This window comes from Gopherus flavomarginatus, chromosome 3 (assembly GCF_025201925.1).
Source record: "Gopherus flavomarginatus isolate rGopFla2 chromosome 3, rGopFla2.mat.asm, whole genome shotgun sequence".
Classification (NCBI taxonomy): domain Eukaryota; kingdom Metazoa; phylum Chordata; order Testudines; family Testudinidae; genus Gopherus; species Gopherus flavomarginatus.
Genome location: NC_066619.1, coordinates 120,685,528 through 120,702,930, shown reverse-complemented (window position 1 = coordinate 120,702,930; position 17,403 = coordinate 120,685,528). Strand labels below are relative to the sequence as shown.

The 17,403-nt window shown below is 41.8% G+C and overlaps 1 protein-coding gene across 1 annotated transcript in view; it reads left to right on the top strand.

Annotated features, from left to right (window-relative positions):
* The window catches only part of MUSK (muscle associated receptor tyrosine kinase), an 84,294-nt gene that overhangs the window by 52,269 nt on the left and 14,622 nt on the right, over positions 1 to 17,403 (top strand). Inside the window, exons 9-15 of the mRNA XM_050943259.1 lie at positions 3,180 to 3,446; positions 7,757 to 7,932; positions 9,173 to 9,196; positions 12,564 to 12,652; positions 13,516 to 13,675; positions 14,608 to 14,791; positions 16,558 to 16,749. Coding sequence (XP_050799216.1) covers positions 3,180 to 3,446; positions 7,757 to 7,932; positions 9,173 to 9,196; positions 12,564 to 12,652; positions 13,516 to 13,675; positions 14,608 to 14,791; positions 16,558 to 16,749 — 1,092 coding nt within the window. The remainder of the gene's footprint in view (positions 1 to 3,179; positions 3,447 to 7,756; positions 7,933 to 9,172; positions 9,197 to 12,563; positions 12,653 to 13,515; positions 13,676 to 14,607; positions 14,792 to 16,557; positions 16,750 to 17,403) is intronic.

Sequence of the window (17,403 nt, the reverse complement as noted above, 5' to 3'; positions counted from 1 at the left end):
TGTCACTGCCATAACTCATTACTTACTTTTCTTTTAGCAATTTTTTTTAAAAAGCTTGATATTGACCCCATAGCCATGCAGTTAGAAATGTAACAGAGCCAGAAAATGTCATTATATTGCTATGAGAATATCATCTGAAAATCATTGAAATTAGGGTCGTAAAAGGCTTATGCATTTGTCTTGTTTATTCCCTTGTCAGCTGTACTGACAATGGGTAATTTGTGGAGTGGAAAGAAATAAAAGGAAAATATACAAATAGCTCCACTGGCTTTTCCAAATGGTTAGCATGTTGCAAATTGAAGCGCACTGACCTCTGTTAAACTGACTGAATGAGCAACTGGGACAGCTGCAGCCAGGCCCCATCCCTCTGCATTTTGAATGCTGTCTGGTTAAAGTCAAGGCAGATGCTCCCAGATGCGTGCTCGTACACTCCTCCTGCGGTGTAACCACTCTTCACTGGATGACTCATGGGGGTGTGGATGTCTTCATGTGAAAACAGAACTCCACATGCTTGCAGTCCCTGACAGCAATCCCAGCCTAGCTGGCAGCTGCTCAATTAGTTCCCTTTAAATAAAGCTGTTTGTAATAATAATTATAAACCCCATAAATTGTCATGCTTTCTTACTATACTTATTCTGCACTAGGCCAGCCCTTTCTGCTGCTTGTAATCCACACTGGAACGCAGGACTGCATCAGAGAGAGAAAACACATTTTTCCTGACCTGAGAAAATATTGGACCAGGGTTTGGTTTGAATGTTGGGCTATGGTTGAGATTGGTTCTTACCATACCCAAATCACTTTGCCTAGGCCTAATTGGAACTTCTGTACTAGGGCTTTTATGTGTAACCCATATGCCTAATAGGGAGATAGCTCTTTAAGAGACTCACTAGGGGGGAGGTAGGAGTGAGTTGTGTCTGGGTCATTGTTGCTAGGCAGATTAAGCACCCCGCATCCACAAGCTTCTGGAATTGGATGTGGCAGTTTTGGGTCTGCTCCAATAGGTCCCCTAGCAACAATGACCCAGACACAACTCACTCCTACCCCGCCCCCAGTGAGTCTCTTAAAGAGCTATCTCCCTATTAGGCATATGGGTTACGCATGCACAGATGTCTCCTGCAGTACACTGCACTCATGCTCCAGACAGAGTGGAAATCTTATGTAAGTTGCACCTGGGTCCAAGTTTGGATAGCACCTGATTGTTTTAATGGTCATATTTGTGCTACATGAAATTGCAAGCCCATAAGCAAGAATTTTTAATGAATCAGTAAACTCAGGGTTGTACCGTACGCACTGGAGAATTGCTAACATAGTTCCTGTTTTTAAGAAAGGGAGAAAAAGTGATCCGAGTAACTATAGGCCTGTTAGTTTGACATCAGTAGTATGCAAGGTCTTGGAAAAACTTCTGAAGGAGAAAGTAGTTAAGGACATTGAGGTCAATGGTAATTGGGACAAAATACAACATGGTTTACAAAAGGTAGATTGTGCCAAACCAATCTGATCTCCTTCTTTGAGAAGGTAACAGATTTTTTAGACAAAGCAAATGCAGTGGATCTAATTTACCTCGATTTCAGTAAGGCATTTGATACGGTTCCACATGGGGAATTATTAGCTACATTGGAAAAGATGGGGATCAATATGAAAATTGAAAGGTGGATATGGAATTGGTTAAAGGGGAGACAACAACAGGTCATACTGAAAGGTGAACTGTCAGGCTGGAGGGAGGTTACTAGTGAAGTTCCTCAGGGATCGGTTTTGGGACCAATCTTATTTAATCTTTTTATTACTGACCTTGGCACAAAAAGTGGGAATGTGCTAATAAAGTTTGTGGATGACACAAAGCTGGGAGGTATTGCCAATACAGAGAAGTACTGGGATAGCCTACAAGAAGATCTGGATGACCTTGTAAACTGAAAGAATAGTAATAGTATAAAATTTAATAGTGAAAAGTGCAAGGTCATGCATTTAGGGATTAACAACAAGAATTCTGGTTATAAATTTGGGACATATCAGTTGGAAGTAACAGAGGAGGAGAAGGACCTCAGAGTATTGGTTGATCACAGGATGACTACGAGCCACCAGTGTGATATGGCCGTTAAAAAAGCTAATGTGGTTTTGGGATGCATCAGGCGAGGTATTTCCAGTAAAGATAAGGAGGTGTTAGTACTGTTATACAAGGCACTGGTGAGACCTCATCTGGAATATATACAGTTCTGGTCTCCCATGTTTAAGAAGTACGAATTCAAACTTGAACAGGTTCAGAGACAGGCTACTAGGATGATCCAAGGAATGGAAAACCTGCCTTATGAAAGGAGAGTCAAAGAGCTTGGCTTGTTTAGCCTAACCAAAAGAAGGCTGAGGGGAGATATGATTGCTCTGTATAAATGTATCAGAGGGATAAATATCAGGGAGGGAGAGGAATTATTTAAGCTTAGTACCAACGAGGACACAAAGATAAACAGATATAAACTGGACACAAGGATATTTAGACTTGAAATTAGATGAATTTTTCTAACCATCAGAGGAGTGAAGTTCTGGAACAGTCTTCCAAGAGGAGTAGTGGGGGCAAAAGACATATCTGGCTTCAAGACTAAGCTCGATAAGTTTATGGAGGGGATGGTATGATGGGATAGCCTAATTTTGGCAATTAATTGATCTTTGATTATTAGCAGGTAAATATGCCCAATGGTCTGTGATGAGATGTTAGATGGGGTGGGATCTGAGTTACTACGGATAATTCTTTCCTGGGTGCTGGCTGGTGAGTCTTGCTTACATGCTCAGGGTTTAACTGATCGCCAGATTTGGAGTCAGAGAGGAATTTTCCTCCAGGGCAGATTGGCAGAGGCCCTGGAGGTTTTTCATCTTTCTTTGCAGCATGGGGCATGGGTCACTTGCTGGAGGATTCTCTGCACCTTGAGGTCTTTAAACCGTGATTTGAGGACTTCAATGATTCAGACATAGGTTAGAGGTTTGTTACAGTAGTAGCTGGGTGAGATTCTGTGGCCTGCATTGTGCAGGTCAGACTAGATGATCATAATGATCCCTTCTGACCTTAAAGTCTATGAGTCTATGCAGTCTTCACTGTCTAATTAGTCTTATAAATACTGTCTTACTGATGAAACTATGCACTTCAGCACAGATTACCGCTGTACACTTACTCCTGTGTACATTCCCCCCACCAGCAAACTGTACAAGGGTGATACAGGCTACTGCAGCACATACAGAGGTGAGGTGTGTAGTGCTATCTTGGTGAAGGATGCTCTTGTTTTCTTCAACTCCTCCTATGCTGACCCAGAGGAGACCCAAGAGCTGCTTGTTCATACTGCCTGGACTGAACTGAAAACGGTGAGTTCATTCTGCCACCCAGCTGCTGAGTCTCTGCTGTGTAACTACATCTTCCAGGAGTGCAATCCCTCCGGAGTTGGACCGGCTCCAAAGCCTGTGTGCAGGTAAAAAACATTGACCATCTGGGTGGATTTCAGAGAGGGCGGGGGGAATTTGTCCAGACAAGAAGTGGGGATTGTAAGGAAGAACAAGAAAATTACCTTTTTAATGTTTAAAATGGTAAACGTGTATGGCATTTTTCTTTGCCCCAGTTTCAGCTTTGTTCATCTGCTCATGGAGGTTCTGAACCCACCCCACTGAACAGAATCACAAAGCTTACTTAGACTGCAGTGAGGATAGGTGCACAAGAGGTTTAATGAATGAATGAGTTAATGTCTGTAAAGTGATCTGAAGAGGAATCGTGCTATATTATGTAAATGCTAGGTATTTTATTAGCATTGGGTCACATCATGAAGTCATTGTTCAAAGTAAGGACAGAGTGTGGGCTGCAGGATTTGGCTAACCCAGTAACAAACATAAATAATTATTTTAACCATGTAAAGAAAAACATCAAAACACAGTACAACAGGTATGACAGCACAAATGCCAACATATGTATTTGCATGGTCTGATGGATAACTGTGCATAAGTGCCCATTGGTGCATCCATGCTAATGCAGGTGTACTTGTTTGTTCATATAGCACATTGGTTGTTTGGGGTAAAGTGATAATGACTCCCACTTCAAAATGAACATTTATCAGAGCAGTGTGCCAATCCTGAAGTCTTGCCTCAACCAAATCTCTGATTGGCAGAAATGGCAAATAGAGGGGTCAGGACTGGATCCACTGAACTCAAACCAAAACAGAGTCAAGTGGTCTCTCTAATCACTGTTACCTCTATAGTTATATAGGGGTCCACTATCCCACTCAATGAGACAGCCTACCAAAATCATTCACCTCTTTCAGTGCAACTCCATCAGCATCTCTAAAAACAAGTCGTTTAGGGGGAGTCCCAGTATGAATTATGATGATGTAGTATGCATTAAATTTGGTGAATATACTGTATACTAGATTTGCCAATCCACACAGCAGTCTCAGCCTATTTTCAGTTTATGTGACAGTATTTATATCCAAGCCAATCACAATGTATTTGTCAAGCAAGGCTTTCCAAGGTGCTGTATTAAATATTACACCTACTGCATCCCTTGCCCCACCATCCACAAGTGGCCCTCTATGGACGGAGTTCCTAGTGACTCAGTGGAAGTTCTGTGCCTAGAGGGCTTGAAAAATTATGGGCCATAGCCTAAGCTGCATAAGCCAACCTAGTTCCTGCACCAACTGAGGCTCTGGCCCCGTGGGCCTAAGGGTTTGTACAAGAATTCAAGATTAATAGATTTGTCTGGAATGATCTATTTAAAAATCCCAGCTGCTTATTGCCAATGGTTTCATTATCACTCTGTAGATACATGCACAATTTATATATATGTTCCATTATTTCAATATGGATTGAAGTCAGACAATGACAATTTCTGCGACTACTCCCTCTTCCTCTTTTAAAGATCAAAGAGCAGTACCACAATGATTTTCTCCATAACTTCAACACTAGTACTACTTCTGCGGTTTTTGATTTCTGAAATGTAATTGTCAATGGTTCCGAGCCCTTGGATGCATTTCAGGTGGTCTTGTTGATTTGTATATATTAATTTTTCCAGTTATATTGTCTGCTCTTTATCAGCAGCTTCTTATCTTTCTATAGCAATTGGCCAGACCTCACCACTTTTCAAATCTCATTAAATTCCATTTTTAAATAAGAAATTCGGTAGCTCAGACATTTTAAAACAAATTTCACCAGCCTACTCTTTTATTAAGAGACCACTTTCTCTCTAGTATTTTTTTTACCATATTTTTTTTCAAATACCTTTCTTATTCCCTTGACTTTTTTTGGTGAGCATTAGCTGACTTGTTTAGACTGCTTGGAAAATCTCACCCTTACTATTCTGATCATTCTCTTTGTCATGAATGTTAGCAGTTGTCATGCTTCTGTGCTGACTCATAGGTCATTCTAAAACCATAAACCCCAAATCCAATACACAATATATTTTCATAGGATTAGGTTCCCTTGGGACTATATGATCATCACTGATACCCGTTCAGAACAAGTAGGTAGTCTTGGTTTAATGTTTGTTTACCAGGTACAGGTACTTACCTTGTAGTTTACAAAAGGGATGACTTGTTTAAAAAAACAAAGAAAAACAGTGAACACCATGAATCACAAGGAATCTCACATTCTTTCCAATTGACTCTGGAGTCCCTGGATAAGAAGCACTGGGAGAAATGGTGAATTGCCATATTTTGAGGGAAAGTAACTTCTCATCTTATGTAGTTATTGATTGGCTCCATCCTTCTCCTTGTATTGCTGGCTGGGTATGACAACAGCTCAGGCAGGAGAAGAATGAGTTAATTCCTTTTGAGATACTGCTGCTCTTAGTACTTAGTGGATCAGGCAGCAAGTAACATTTGTATGTTAAAAAATAATCTGGAATGACCAGGTGGCATCTCTTCTTCTTCTCTTAAATAAGGTTCTGTTTTTCCTAGTCCGAATGGTCAGTAAGAGGTTACTGGCCCACCTGTTCTCCTGCTGATTTTGTGTATCTTTCATTTACATTACACAAGGATTCTACTAATGGTCTGAAGTCATCTCTTTTTATATATGACCTCATCAAGCTCATGCTCCTCAGAATTAGGTTTTGTACAAAGGACTGCTTACATGGCCCCATCACCATAGCATCAGAGAACTTCAGAAACCTGAATGATTTTAGCCTCACAATACCCCTCAACAGGGATGTTCATCCCCATTTCACAGGCACAAATAGCTTAATCAACTTGCTCAGGGACACGCGAGATGTTTGTGGTAGAAGCAGGTCTTGAACCTGCATCTCCCAAATCTCTGCCCAGTTCCCCAAGATCATCAATATTCCCCAGTTTAGGATGCGTATCTCACTCCTGTGGAATGTGCTGTTCAGTTAAAATTGATATGCCTGGCTGAACTTGCTGCTTATGGGAGTTAGCAAGGAGACAGCGCTGGCTAAAGGCAAGCACAATGTAGGCAGGCTCGGTGCATTCTTCTTACACAGCTCTGCTCCTAAATAGAGCCTTGACAGCACACTCATTGCAGCTGCAGAAGAGCAGCTGCCCCATCCCTTGGTAAAATATACTCCACCTCAGCCGTGCTATCACTGAACGGTTGTGACTCCACAGGGGCAGAACGTTTTATAAAGATTCGCAATGATCCCAGCTATTATTAACATTAATTCTCACTGAGTAGTGGGGAAACTGGTAGCAATAAAATTGTGTCAAATTGCAATGTGGTGCTTTAGGTTACATATTTCCAGGGGTGACTGATTCAGTTACTATCATCATCTGCCAACTGCTCAACTCCTAATGATGCCAAAGCCTGTGCTGGTTTTGAATAGTAGGCAAGCCTGTCCCACAGACTTGGCCACGTCTGCCAAAATCATCTCCACTTGTAACCGCAAAGATTGTATTCCGGCCCAGGTTTCCAAAAAAAATAAAATAAAAAAATGAATGGCTGATAATTAACTAATTACCAACCCCAAAATCTTTCCCAATATTCTGGGTATGACAGGAAAAAACTGTCTGCTTTATAAGAAAACCAAAACTGACAGCACGCTATTCCTGAAACAACTGAAAATGTTAATGAATTTCAATAATTTATTTATCAAATCACTTTCAAAGAAACACCTGGGATGAAAAACATCAGGCAGTCCCCTTTTTATCTATTATTTAACATTTCTATTGACTTAGCACCTAGAGATCTCATCCATGTTGGTGTTTCATTGGACTAGGTGCTATAGAAAGGTCTCCGCCCCCAAGAGATTACAGTGAAAAAGACAAGACATAGCAGGTGGAGGAGACAATCAAGGAGACCAGAGTGGGGAGATAAGATTAAAAAAAAATAGGATGTGCACAATTCTCAGCCAATCAGGAGTAGCAATGGCAGGTGAACATCTAGTATCAGATTGCAGCTTTTGTCTGCATTACGGCAGAGAGGTGAGTTTTGAGGAGGGGCAGAAGAGGTTAAGGTGACCCACAGGCATGACATGTTGTCATTAGTTGGTGTGAACCCATGATATAGAACAATATGCTTTGAACAGAGTGCTGCTTCACAAAAAAAATGCAGCTTCAAGGATTTCCCTCAAGCAAATTGTTATATTTCATGCAATGTTTCCGTTACAGTTTATGAGCTGGATTCACAGCTCATATAAATCAGCGTGGCCTCACGGAAATCAGTGGAGCCACGCCGATTTCCATGAGCTAAGGATCTGTCTGCATAACTTTTGCACACCATTGTTAATGCAGTGTTTATCAGCAAGCCATTGACTGTGTATTTCACTGTTCTTTGTAAAATAATGTAGAGAGCATTGCCTTGCGGTAAAGGATCTCTACTGCTTTAAGGAATGGCTCTCACTGGAGGAGAATTCCCAGAAAGGGATTTACAAACCAGGATTAATGCTGCTCGCTCTACCTGAATGCAACAGACTTCCCAGCCTGCACCAGGACCCCAAGGCCTGCACCAGGATTCCATATTTCGGTAACTGAGAATTCTGCTTGCTGCTGTGCTAAATGTAGTCAAGGCTTAGCAAGAGTTTGGGGAAGAGGGGAAGGCCTGAGGCCAGTGAGTGATCAGGACCAAAGTGTGGACCAGATTATGCCCTAAGAATGTAGCTCTATTCTTTGCCAGGGAAAGGGGGATTATCAGACAACATGTCAATCCTGCCCCCTTTCTTTGGGCTCCATGGTGGATTCTCCAGAGTTTGGGGGATCTGTGGATTGGATGAGGGAGAATGAATCCCCCTTGCACCCAGCAGTCAACCCAAATACACCCAGGGGCTTTAATAGCTTTCCTAAGAAAACCCTCTCTGCAGGGGAGCCCCTTTAAAGAGGGATAACAGGGGCAGGAGGAGGCTGGGAAGTCCTTGGCAGTGTGACTCCAAGGGAGAGTGACCAGCTAAAAGAATCCCCTCAAAACACTGGAGACACATAGGGTACACTGGATTTGGCCCGTGGTACCTTTAAGCATTTATTAGACTGTAGCATGTCAAAGCCCTCTGACAAGGAAGAAGACGATTGTAAAATATAAAATTTACAAATAAAATAGCAAAGAATCCTGTGGCACCTTATAGACTAACAGACGTTTTGGAGCATGAGCTTTCGTGGGTGAATACCCACTTCCTCAGATGCATGTGACATGCATCTGAGGAAGTGGGTATTCACCCACGAAAGCTCATGCTCCAAAACGTCTGTTAGTCTATAAGGTGCCACAGGATTCTTTGCTGCTTTTACAGATCCAGACTAACACGGCTACCCTCTGATACTTGACACAAATAAAATAAGAACTGGTAGGAAATCAGCTTCCCAGGTATCAGTCTATGTAGTTGGAAGAGGCTCTTGAAGTAAATTGCAGCCTTGTAACATCTTTAGTTCTATTTTACCCTGCGCTTGAAATGCCATATTCCGTGCATTAAAGAATGAAAGGAACAACAGTTTGTTTATTTGGTCTGATTCCAACGTACAACCCACCCAAAAAACAACCACCCTATTTTAGAACCACCGGTCTCAAAACCAATCCAGTTGCTAAAACCAGTTTCGTTAATGATAGTGTTGCCACTTTGAAGAACTGGTGTATTCACAGAAAAATTCCCCGGAGCGCTTCTGGGAAAGAATGTTTTCCCACAACATGTGAGAGGACTGATAGTAGCTGCACCATTGAACAAAGATTTCAGTTAGAACATCTGTTGCTTACTTGTTGTTTGTCTTTTTTTCCCCTCCAGATTTTGAGACAGAAAATACAACCAGTAAGTAGATTTCCTTGGAGTTTAGAACTAGAGTCCTTGACTTGGTCTAGTTGTTTAAGATGCCATGTTGCCAACTCTCATGGTATTTGGGAGGAGAGCGGGGTTCTTTCAGCTCCAACTACCTACTGGAATCAGGTTATTACCTGAAAATCTCAGTTTTCATAAAAAAAAAAGCTCTCAGGCTTGGGGAGAAAATGTGATCCCCAAAACTTTTCAACTTCAAGAGGCAAATAAAAAGAACCAACAAAATTCATTTTTAGAATCTTGTGATTTTTTTAAAGCCAATCTCATGATTTTGGGGGGCCTTGACTCATGCTTTTTTAACACTTGAGGGGGTTGGTAAATCCAAAGATGTTTCATGTTTCAAATATGTGCAATATACTTTTTCTTTATGATGAGGCAAGATTTTGCAGCATGACGACTCTGACTGTTCATTCCTTCTGTGGAGCTTTTGATTTGATAAATTGTAATGGTCTGGCCTTTGCATAGGCTGAAATGTGTGTATGCAACTCCTCAGTATGATGCCAAGAGCTCTTCATAAAGACTGTGAGTTAAACTCACTGCTTTGACTGTTTGCCATTCCCATAGACAGCTAAACTGAGCCAGGAGGAAGAATGAATGTGGAAGGGCAAAGGAGAGGAAGGGAGAAAAAAGGAGCTGTAGAAGAGTGGAGGGAGAGAGAAAGAGAGAGAGAATAAAAGAAAACAAAACCAAACCCAGAGGCATAATCTCTTGTACTTTTGCTTCCACCCTTGGGAGGTGCTCAGATACTACAGTGCTGGGCACCCAATGCAAACAGAAGAAAAATTTGGGAGGCAAAAATTGGCTTTTCCAGATAATATTCTCTCTCCCCCCACCCTTCTTTTGGCTTTCAAAAGCAGCCATCCAAATCCCCAGAGCCCTTCCCTATCATAGTGTTCTGTGAGACACAGCTTAATTCATTACAGCTGCTCCAGTTGTGCTGCCTTGACACAAATCTTGCATTTAAGGCATTCAGCTGTAGTCCTTCCCCTGATCAGAGAAGAAGGGGTGCATTCTCTGTATATATATATATCTATATCTATCTATCTATCTATATATGAGAGCATTAACCCTTTCTTAATCATTTTTGGGTCAGAGGTTTTAAATGCTGTGGCAGCTCAGAAGAGAGACTGTGTAAAAATGCTGCCTGTATCAATGGCATTTTACCAAAGGACACCTTATTCAGCTGATATCCTGCCCCCCTTCCCATGTCCATTCAGTCATATCTGCTGGCTTTAGGGACAAAAGGAAGATTTTAGTACATTTTTATTACAATATGATTGCCAATCCATACAGCTATGGGAGAGTGAGCTGGAGTGTGTTCCAACTCATGCATAATCAACAGAGCTACTATTAACTAAATCCCAAATACAGAACCTCTGTTACTCCTTGCTCCTTCCTATGGGAGGCCTGTCATGTGAGTGGCACCTTTGTTTCCCAGTTTCTCATCACCCTTAGACAGAAAGCAGGGGCTACTTTTTTGGTAATTGTTTCCAACTCCAAAAGGTCACTAGAAAGTGTCTCACAGCCATTATATGGCTGTTTATTTCAGACATGTGGTGTGAGTACCAAATCAGAGAGCATGGGTCACTGTGCACGGCTTTTATTTTTGTCAAGAAACAGGCTAATGCTTTACTGGCATCTGGATGCCAGATCTGTCATTAGACAAGTTTCAGATATTATTTACCTTGCCTTTGAAAGGAAAACTCCTAAAATATTCATTCTGTGCTGCCAGGACATTGTCGTTGTAGGGTCTGATGTGTGTTTTCTTTCCTCTGCCAAGTGTGTAATGCAGGGAGCCCTGTATGAAGTGTTCAGAGACTATAGAAAAGAAATTATAGTAATTGAGGCGTGGAATGCAAGCGATTAAGGGATACATGATCATCTACAATGTGTTTGATTTACTCTAGTAGCACTACTTCCATTGGTTCTTTTGAACTTGTACTGTAAATGTCCACTCTAAATATTTACACCTGCAACCTAGATCTGCATGAAGTACATTTATCCTACAGATGAGGAATGGGTAAAATCTGTTCAGACAAACTAAAAGGCCAAACCTTTTGCCTCAAACTCAAACTGAAGCCCAAACAAATCTTTCCTGAAGTTCAAAACTGTTAGTGTAACTTGTCACCCTGTTTCCTAATGTTGTCCCTTCTTGGCACTCCTGGTGTCTGGCCAGCAATGGAAGAAATGATGCTGAAATAGTGTGTGAGGGGTAATCCTTGTGGCACTTCCAGCCATCCCAGAAGCAGCTAGTTTAGGAAACCTTGCACTTAAGCCTATTCTCACAAGATTTCCTGCTCAGTTTTTCTCCAGCGTGAATAAGCTTTGGATGTCTATCTGAATTGTATTCATTCTTTATTCTTAGTATCACTGTGTGCAGGCACCACCTACAGTGTCTAGGCACTGCACACACACACTATGCCCCGAAGAGCTTACACTCTCATAAGACAAGCACCACATGTTGGTTAGAGAAGATGGACACAGTCACAGAGCCTGATTCTCCCCTCTGAAACCAGTGTAGACACTCTGCTGCCACCCTGCCTCTCCAGGGACTTGTGGGGACCTCTATTCCTAGTCCCAAAGGGAAAGACTGCCCTAGGTCACTGCCAGTCTAAGAGGGTGTGAGGCTGATCCACAGGGGTCCTGTGTTATGGTCTCCGATTGGCATGATCTGGCCCTGGAATTTAGAATAGTTTCAGTGACTATTAGGGGGGCTTGTGCACCTTAATCCCTTACGTATTTTTGAAAATTTTCCCCTTCATTCCTTAGAACCAACTCATTCTAATCAGATCGGCAAACCTTTTGATGTACAGGATGGTATTTAATTGTACAGTTCTAAAAGCTGTCCCTCCTTTTAACCTCAATTTTACAGGAAACAAGGAATAACTAATTTTACATTTCATGCAGCTTTGCTGACTAGATCTGCATATGAAACAACTAGAAAGATACTCCTAAGATGTTTAGAGGGGTTCTGTGCTGCATTTTCTGTAACAGGAGGAGTAAATTGGATGGATGAGATGGACAGAATGCCTAGACTGAAATCTGAACTCATGTCACAATGGTGTAAACCTGGAATAACTCCACTAGCTCCTTTGGAGTTACATTAGATTTATCTTTGTGAAACTGAGTTCAAAATCTATTCAATGGTGTGAACAGAAGTCTAGATAGTCTCTTGATGGCAGACTAGCTGTCTGGACACCTTAATGTTCTCAAGGATGTTTTTTTGCATCTGATCTGCTGGTGTGGTCATTTATTCCTATTTTATGAAAGTTTTTCCATTTTTGATTCACTGTGCCGCAGTCCATTGTCTCACTTCACTTGTTTAAATGGCCTTTTCCCACAGCAACTTGCTACAAAGGGAATGGCAGGTTCTACCAGGGTTCTGTCAATGTCACAACCTCAGGCATTCCTTGCCAGAAGTGGAGTGAACAGGTGAGCATCAGTTTATTCAGATCTACAGTCGGGGTTGGATCTATAGTCTAATGCTGGGATATCCAGAGGAGTCTTACAGAAACTCAGTGGAAGTTGAGCCGCTGCTCTGGAAAATCCTCTGAAAATCCCAGCCTAAGTATACTACCCTGTGTGTACAAGTCCACAGAGGAGTGGGGGCAAAGATGGCATCTGAGGAGCCAGCTATGTGCTAGGCATCTCCCTTGTATTAGAGCAACCTGAAAACTGGCTTAAACAGTGCCAAATGCCAATGACCCCAAAGGGGTATTATGGCAGTTGCAGATCAACTGGGTAGATCTTCCTCGGTCCCTCGACCAGCATCAAAAAAAGGAGGATGGTGGCACAGAAGCCGCAAGCTGGCTTCACACTGCTGAAGAATCTGTCTTCACTGGGGCAATCATTCCCTGCCTGGCACCTCAGGCCTAGTGAAGGAATCCCCCAGAAGCACAGTAGACACATGATAAAGGAGCCCATCTATTTAAGCAATTGTATTTTCCTGTAATATGTACTGGTAAGTAGAATAAAATCCCACCTATTGAAAACGATACCGAGATGGCCAGCAAATTACTCAGGCCCTGTTTAGATGCTTAATTCTCATTGAAATCCATGGAAGCTAAGTGCCTAAATAGCTTGGGAGATCGGGGCGTCAGAGGCAGAAAGCTAGGGAAAGCATGGTTAAAAGGTCAGGTGTGTTAGCATTTCACCCTCATGGCTGCTCCCTCGCAAGATGCAGATGTCACATGTTTCTTGGGAAGCTGTTGCAGACTTGCAACCATCAGCTGTTTCTAAAAACAGGAAGAAGTGCACTCTAAAAACACTAAAGCTAACGAATTCCTTCCCACCAGGTACCCCATTTGCACAGAAGGACCCCTCAGGTTTTCCCAGAGCTGTCAAATGCAGAGAACTCTTGTCGTAATCCAGGAGGGGAAAATGAACGTCCCTGGTGTTACACAAAGGACCATTCTGTAAACTGGGAATACTGCAGTGTGCCTCTTTGTGGAGAGGGTAAGGGACAGCAGCTGACAACCTCTCACAGCAGCTGTTAGTTTTAGAACATTAAACGTTGATCCACAAAACTGTTCAGGACCATCATATCCCAATAGTTACCCTGATAGTTCTGACAGTCGTGCCAGTTTCTTTGGACTTCAGTGGAAACAGGATTTGGCCTTAATGTTCAGAGTGCTTTACAAACTAGCACGTTCTCATAACATCCTGATTGGTAGAGAAGGGGAGATGAAGATAGAAAAGAAGTAAAGTGACTTCTTGCCCAAGGCCGTGGGAAGTCCAGGTCAGAGGCAGGATTCGAATTTAGAAGTTCCTGCCTCCCAGCTTGGCGCCCAGGCATGCATTTCTCTTATTCATGGATGTCTGGATTTTAAGTGGCCATCACAGAAATAAGTGCTGAGGTATATTTTGATCAATACAAAGGCCCTTTTCACTACTTCCATTTTCACTATGCAGAATCAGAAGCATTGTAAGGCTCTAGTGAACCAAAGCTATGTCACTATAGCTGCACTTGAAAAGGAATGAAGGGAACAGCCTGACTTAGCTTTACTTTTAGTCTCGGCCATTACACGTACAAACCAACAGATTGCTAGCATAGCCCTGAAAGAGCTAAACCAATGCTTATATTTCTATTCATGATGCTTTTTGAAAGAGATACTTAAACTAAAAAGAAATTTAAAGACATTTGTACCTATCATATTTTTTCCACCACTTCTATTACTTTGATTCTTACCAAAGTTATTGGCATAAAAAGGGGGTTTCTTCCTTCCAAATGGCCTTCTCCTGTATGATCCAGCTGTGAAGTCATACTGCTGAATTTGTAGACATCACAATAATTACCATGACAACTGGGTGACATCAGAAGTATCCTTTAACAAAAAGTTCTGTAGAATTTAAGAGGGATGGAATCATTGTTTTTGTTTTCATTGCAGTATCCATATCACCAGGAACAAAAAAACCAAGTGTAGAGACTCCCAATCTCCCTTCCTCTTTCTCCCCTACCTACTCCATGACTGTCATCATTTCCATCATCTCCAGCTTTGCATTGATAGTGATTCTCATTATCATTGCTCTTGTTTGCTGCCGAAGACGAAGACAATGGAAAAACAAAAAGAGGTAAGCCCTAGAGATCTATAAATAAAGCCATGTAGGATTTGTTCCAGAAAATACGGGGCTTGGAATGGACATTCCAGTACTCACTAAGTTCAAATGTCTGTTTCAACATTTAAGGACAATAGGGCAAAGGGAAATATTAGATTGGAAACTCTTTGGGACAGTGATGTGTCTTTATATGTCTGTTCATTATTTAGCACCCTGGGGCTCCAATCCTAACTGGACCCTCTGGGCACTATTAATACATTAACAACAACAAATAATGCAGGCCAAAAATTCTCATGTTCTTCCTCGAGACCTAGAAATCAGGACAAAATGTTAGTGCTTGTCTAGTGCTTCAGCTTTCCATCACATTTCCAGTTGAGGATAGCAATGTTTCATTTTGAATTCTTATCACACTAAACCAAGGAACTGGTGACTTATATCCCATACGACTAAGAGAATCATATGAACAGTAGCAAAGTTCACGATTACATAGGATCTCCTATAACCTGAGAGATCACTTGACAAAGACATCTGGAAACGTGTGTGCAATTAACATTCTGAACAACAAACAATTGTTCTCAGGCAATTAATAGATTCGAGAATAAGTTCAAGTTTAGTTTAGAATGTAAGGATCTACTATCCAAGGCCATTACTAGACAATCTAGATGTAGGAAACTTTCCTCCTTGGGGAGATATTTAGACATTGTTAAAAATTGAATGGTCAAAGGGAATTAAAAAGGAGCAACTCCAGCCCCATCCACTTCCAATAAAACAAAAACAAAACAAAAGGAGACTCAATGACATTTCTTCTGTCCCCAGGCATTATGCTACAAATTCTTAATGGTGAGAAATTAGTCAATATATAAGAAGTTATCTGGACATGAATGTGGTTGAAAATAATATTTGTGGGTTTTCTCCCTCCTCAAACCCCTCATGCCCTTAAAGCAAATTCCTTAGCCCCAACCCGACTGTTTGTGGTTAACAGCCTGCACTGTTTGTGGAACAGGCCAGAAAAGAATTTTTCCAGCCACTAGATTCCTTCAATTGTCAAAAACTGAAAGAACGCTGGGTTTTGAAAAGTGTAACTTTGCAGAGTGCTCTGCTGAGGGGTGAGACTAATGGTTGCAGGGTATCATTACTTTTTGCTGTAGGTTGTCCTGTGGTAGATCTCCTTTCTCCATATTGTTGCCCCAGATTACTGACTGAGGCCCTGCAAACTCTTAATCACATGACTAATCCTGGTTCACATGTGTAGTTCCATTGCAGCTGCTCACGGAAGGACTACTCCTGTACCCAATGGCCTGCTGGATTGGCCCCTGACCTGACAGACCAACCTACTTAGCCTAGATCCCTGGAAATAACAGGCAAAATGGAAATGTTCCAGAAACAACAATACAATGTCATGAGACACACAGTAGTGCACAACTGTTAAGAAGGGGGCAGGTAGCAAAATGCCCAGGCAGGCGCATTGTACACTTGGCAGGCACATATCCCCATGTTAAGGGGCACCACATTCACCCATTTGAGACTTCCCACATGGTGGGAGCAAAGAGGCAGAACATGTATTCAGGGCATGCTATGGCCTGGCAGCCATTTTCGTAGAGGATCACTGCTCCAGCAGCAGGGCAGGTGGGCTGTCTGTGTATAGTGTGAAGAGGCCCTGTGGATAGTCTTTCTGCACCTCCCTTTTCCAGCCTTGCAGAGCCAAATCTCAAAATGTTCACTTCTGACATAGTACCCTACATGCGCTAACCCACTGATTATGTCCTTATCCATCATTTCAGGGAGTCACAAGCACCAGCGCTAACCACTCTTCCATCAGAGCTCCTATTGGACAGACTTCATCCTAACCCCATGTATCAGCGCATACCCCTTCTCCTGAATCCTAAATTACTGAGCCTGGAATACCCAAGAAACAATATTGAATACGTGAGAGATATTGGAGAAGGAGCATTTGGAAGGGTCTTTCAAGCAAGGTAAGTGTCCTGCTAGCAAGTGCTCCTTAATATTGATACCCGGAAGACATTAACATCTGGCTAGAGTTCTGGTAGCAGGAAAATGTTTGTTCATTTATTCCAGCTGACATGGAGAAATTAATTGTTCTAACCAGAATGAAATATGCGTGAAAGCATGACAAAACTAATTATAAAAACTAGGCTAATTTACTCCTGTTTCCCATTTTCAATTGGTAAATTTGGTAAAACATTGTCACAAACATTCATAGTCATCTTCTATATATTAGACAGTGTCTCACTTAATCCTGTTAATCCAGCTGAATGTGGCAGCTAAATTTATGGTGCATTCAGGAAAATAAGGATGTTGCTTGTTTTTACTGAGACTAGTTCATTGCGAATTTTTCAGATTTTCCCAGGATTTCATGTTTGTTTAAGATGTTGGTACATGGTAGCCAGCATTTAAAAATAAAAATAAATAAATAAATAAATAAATAATAATCAAAAAACCCCCAAACAACAACATTTGCTGGTGGTTACGCCACTTCTGCTATCTGTGATCCTGCAGTGAGCCCCTGATCCTGCAAAAAATACACTTATTTGCTTAGAGGGTCCTTATTCCTGAAATTGACAAACAGTTTTTCCTATTTGCCAGCCAACTGGGTCATGGGCCATCCG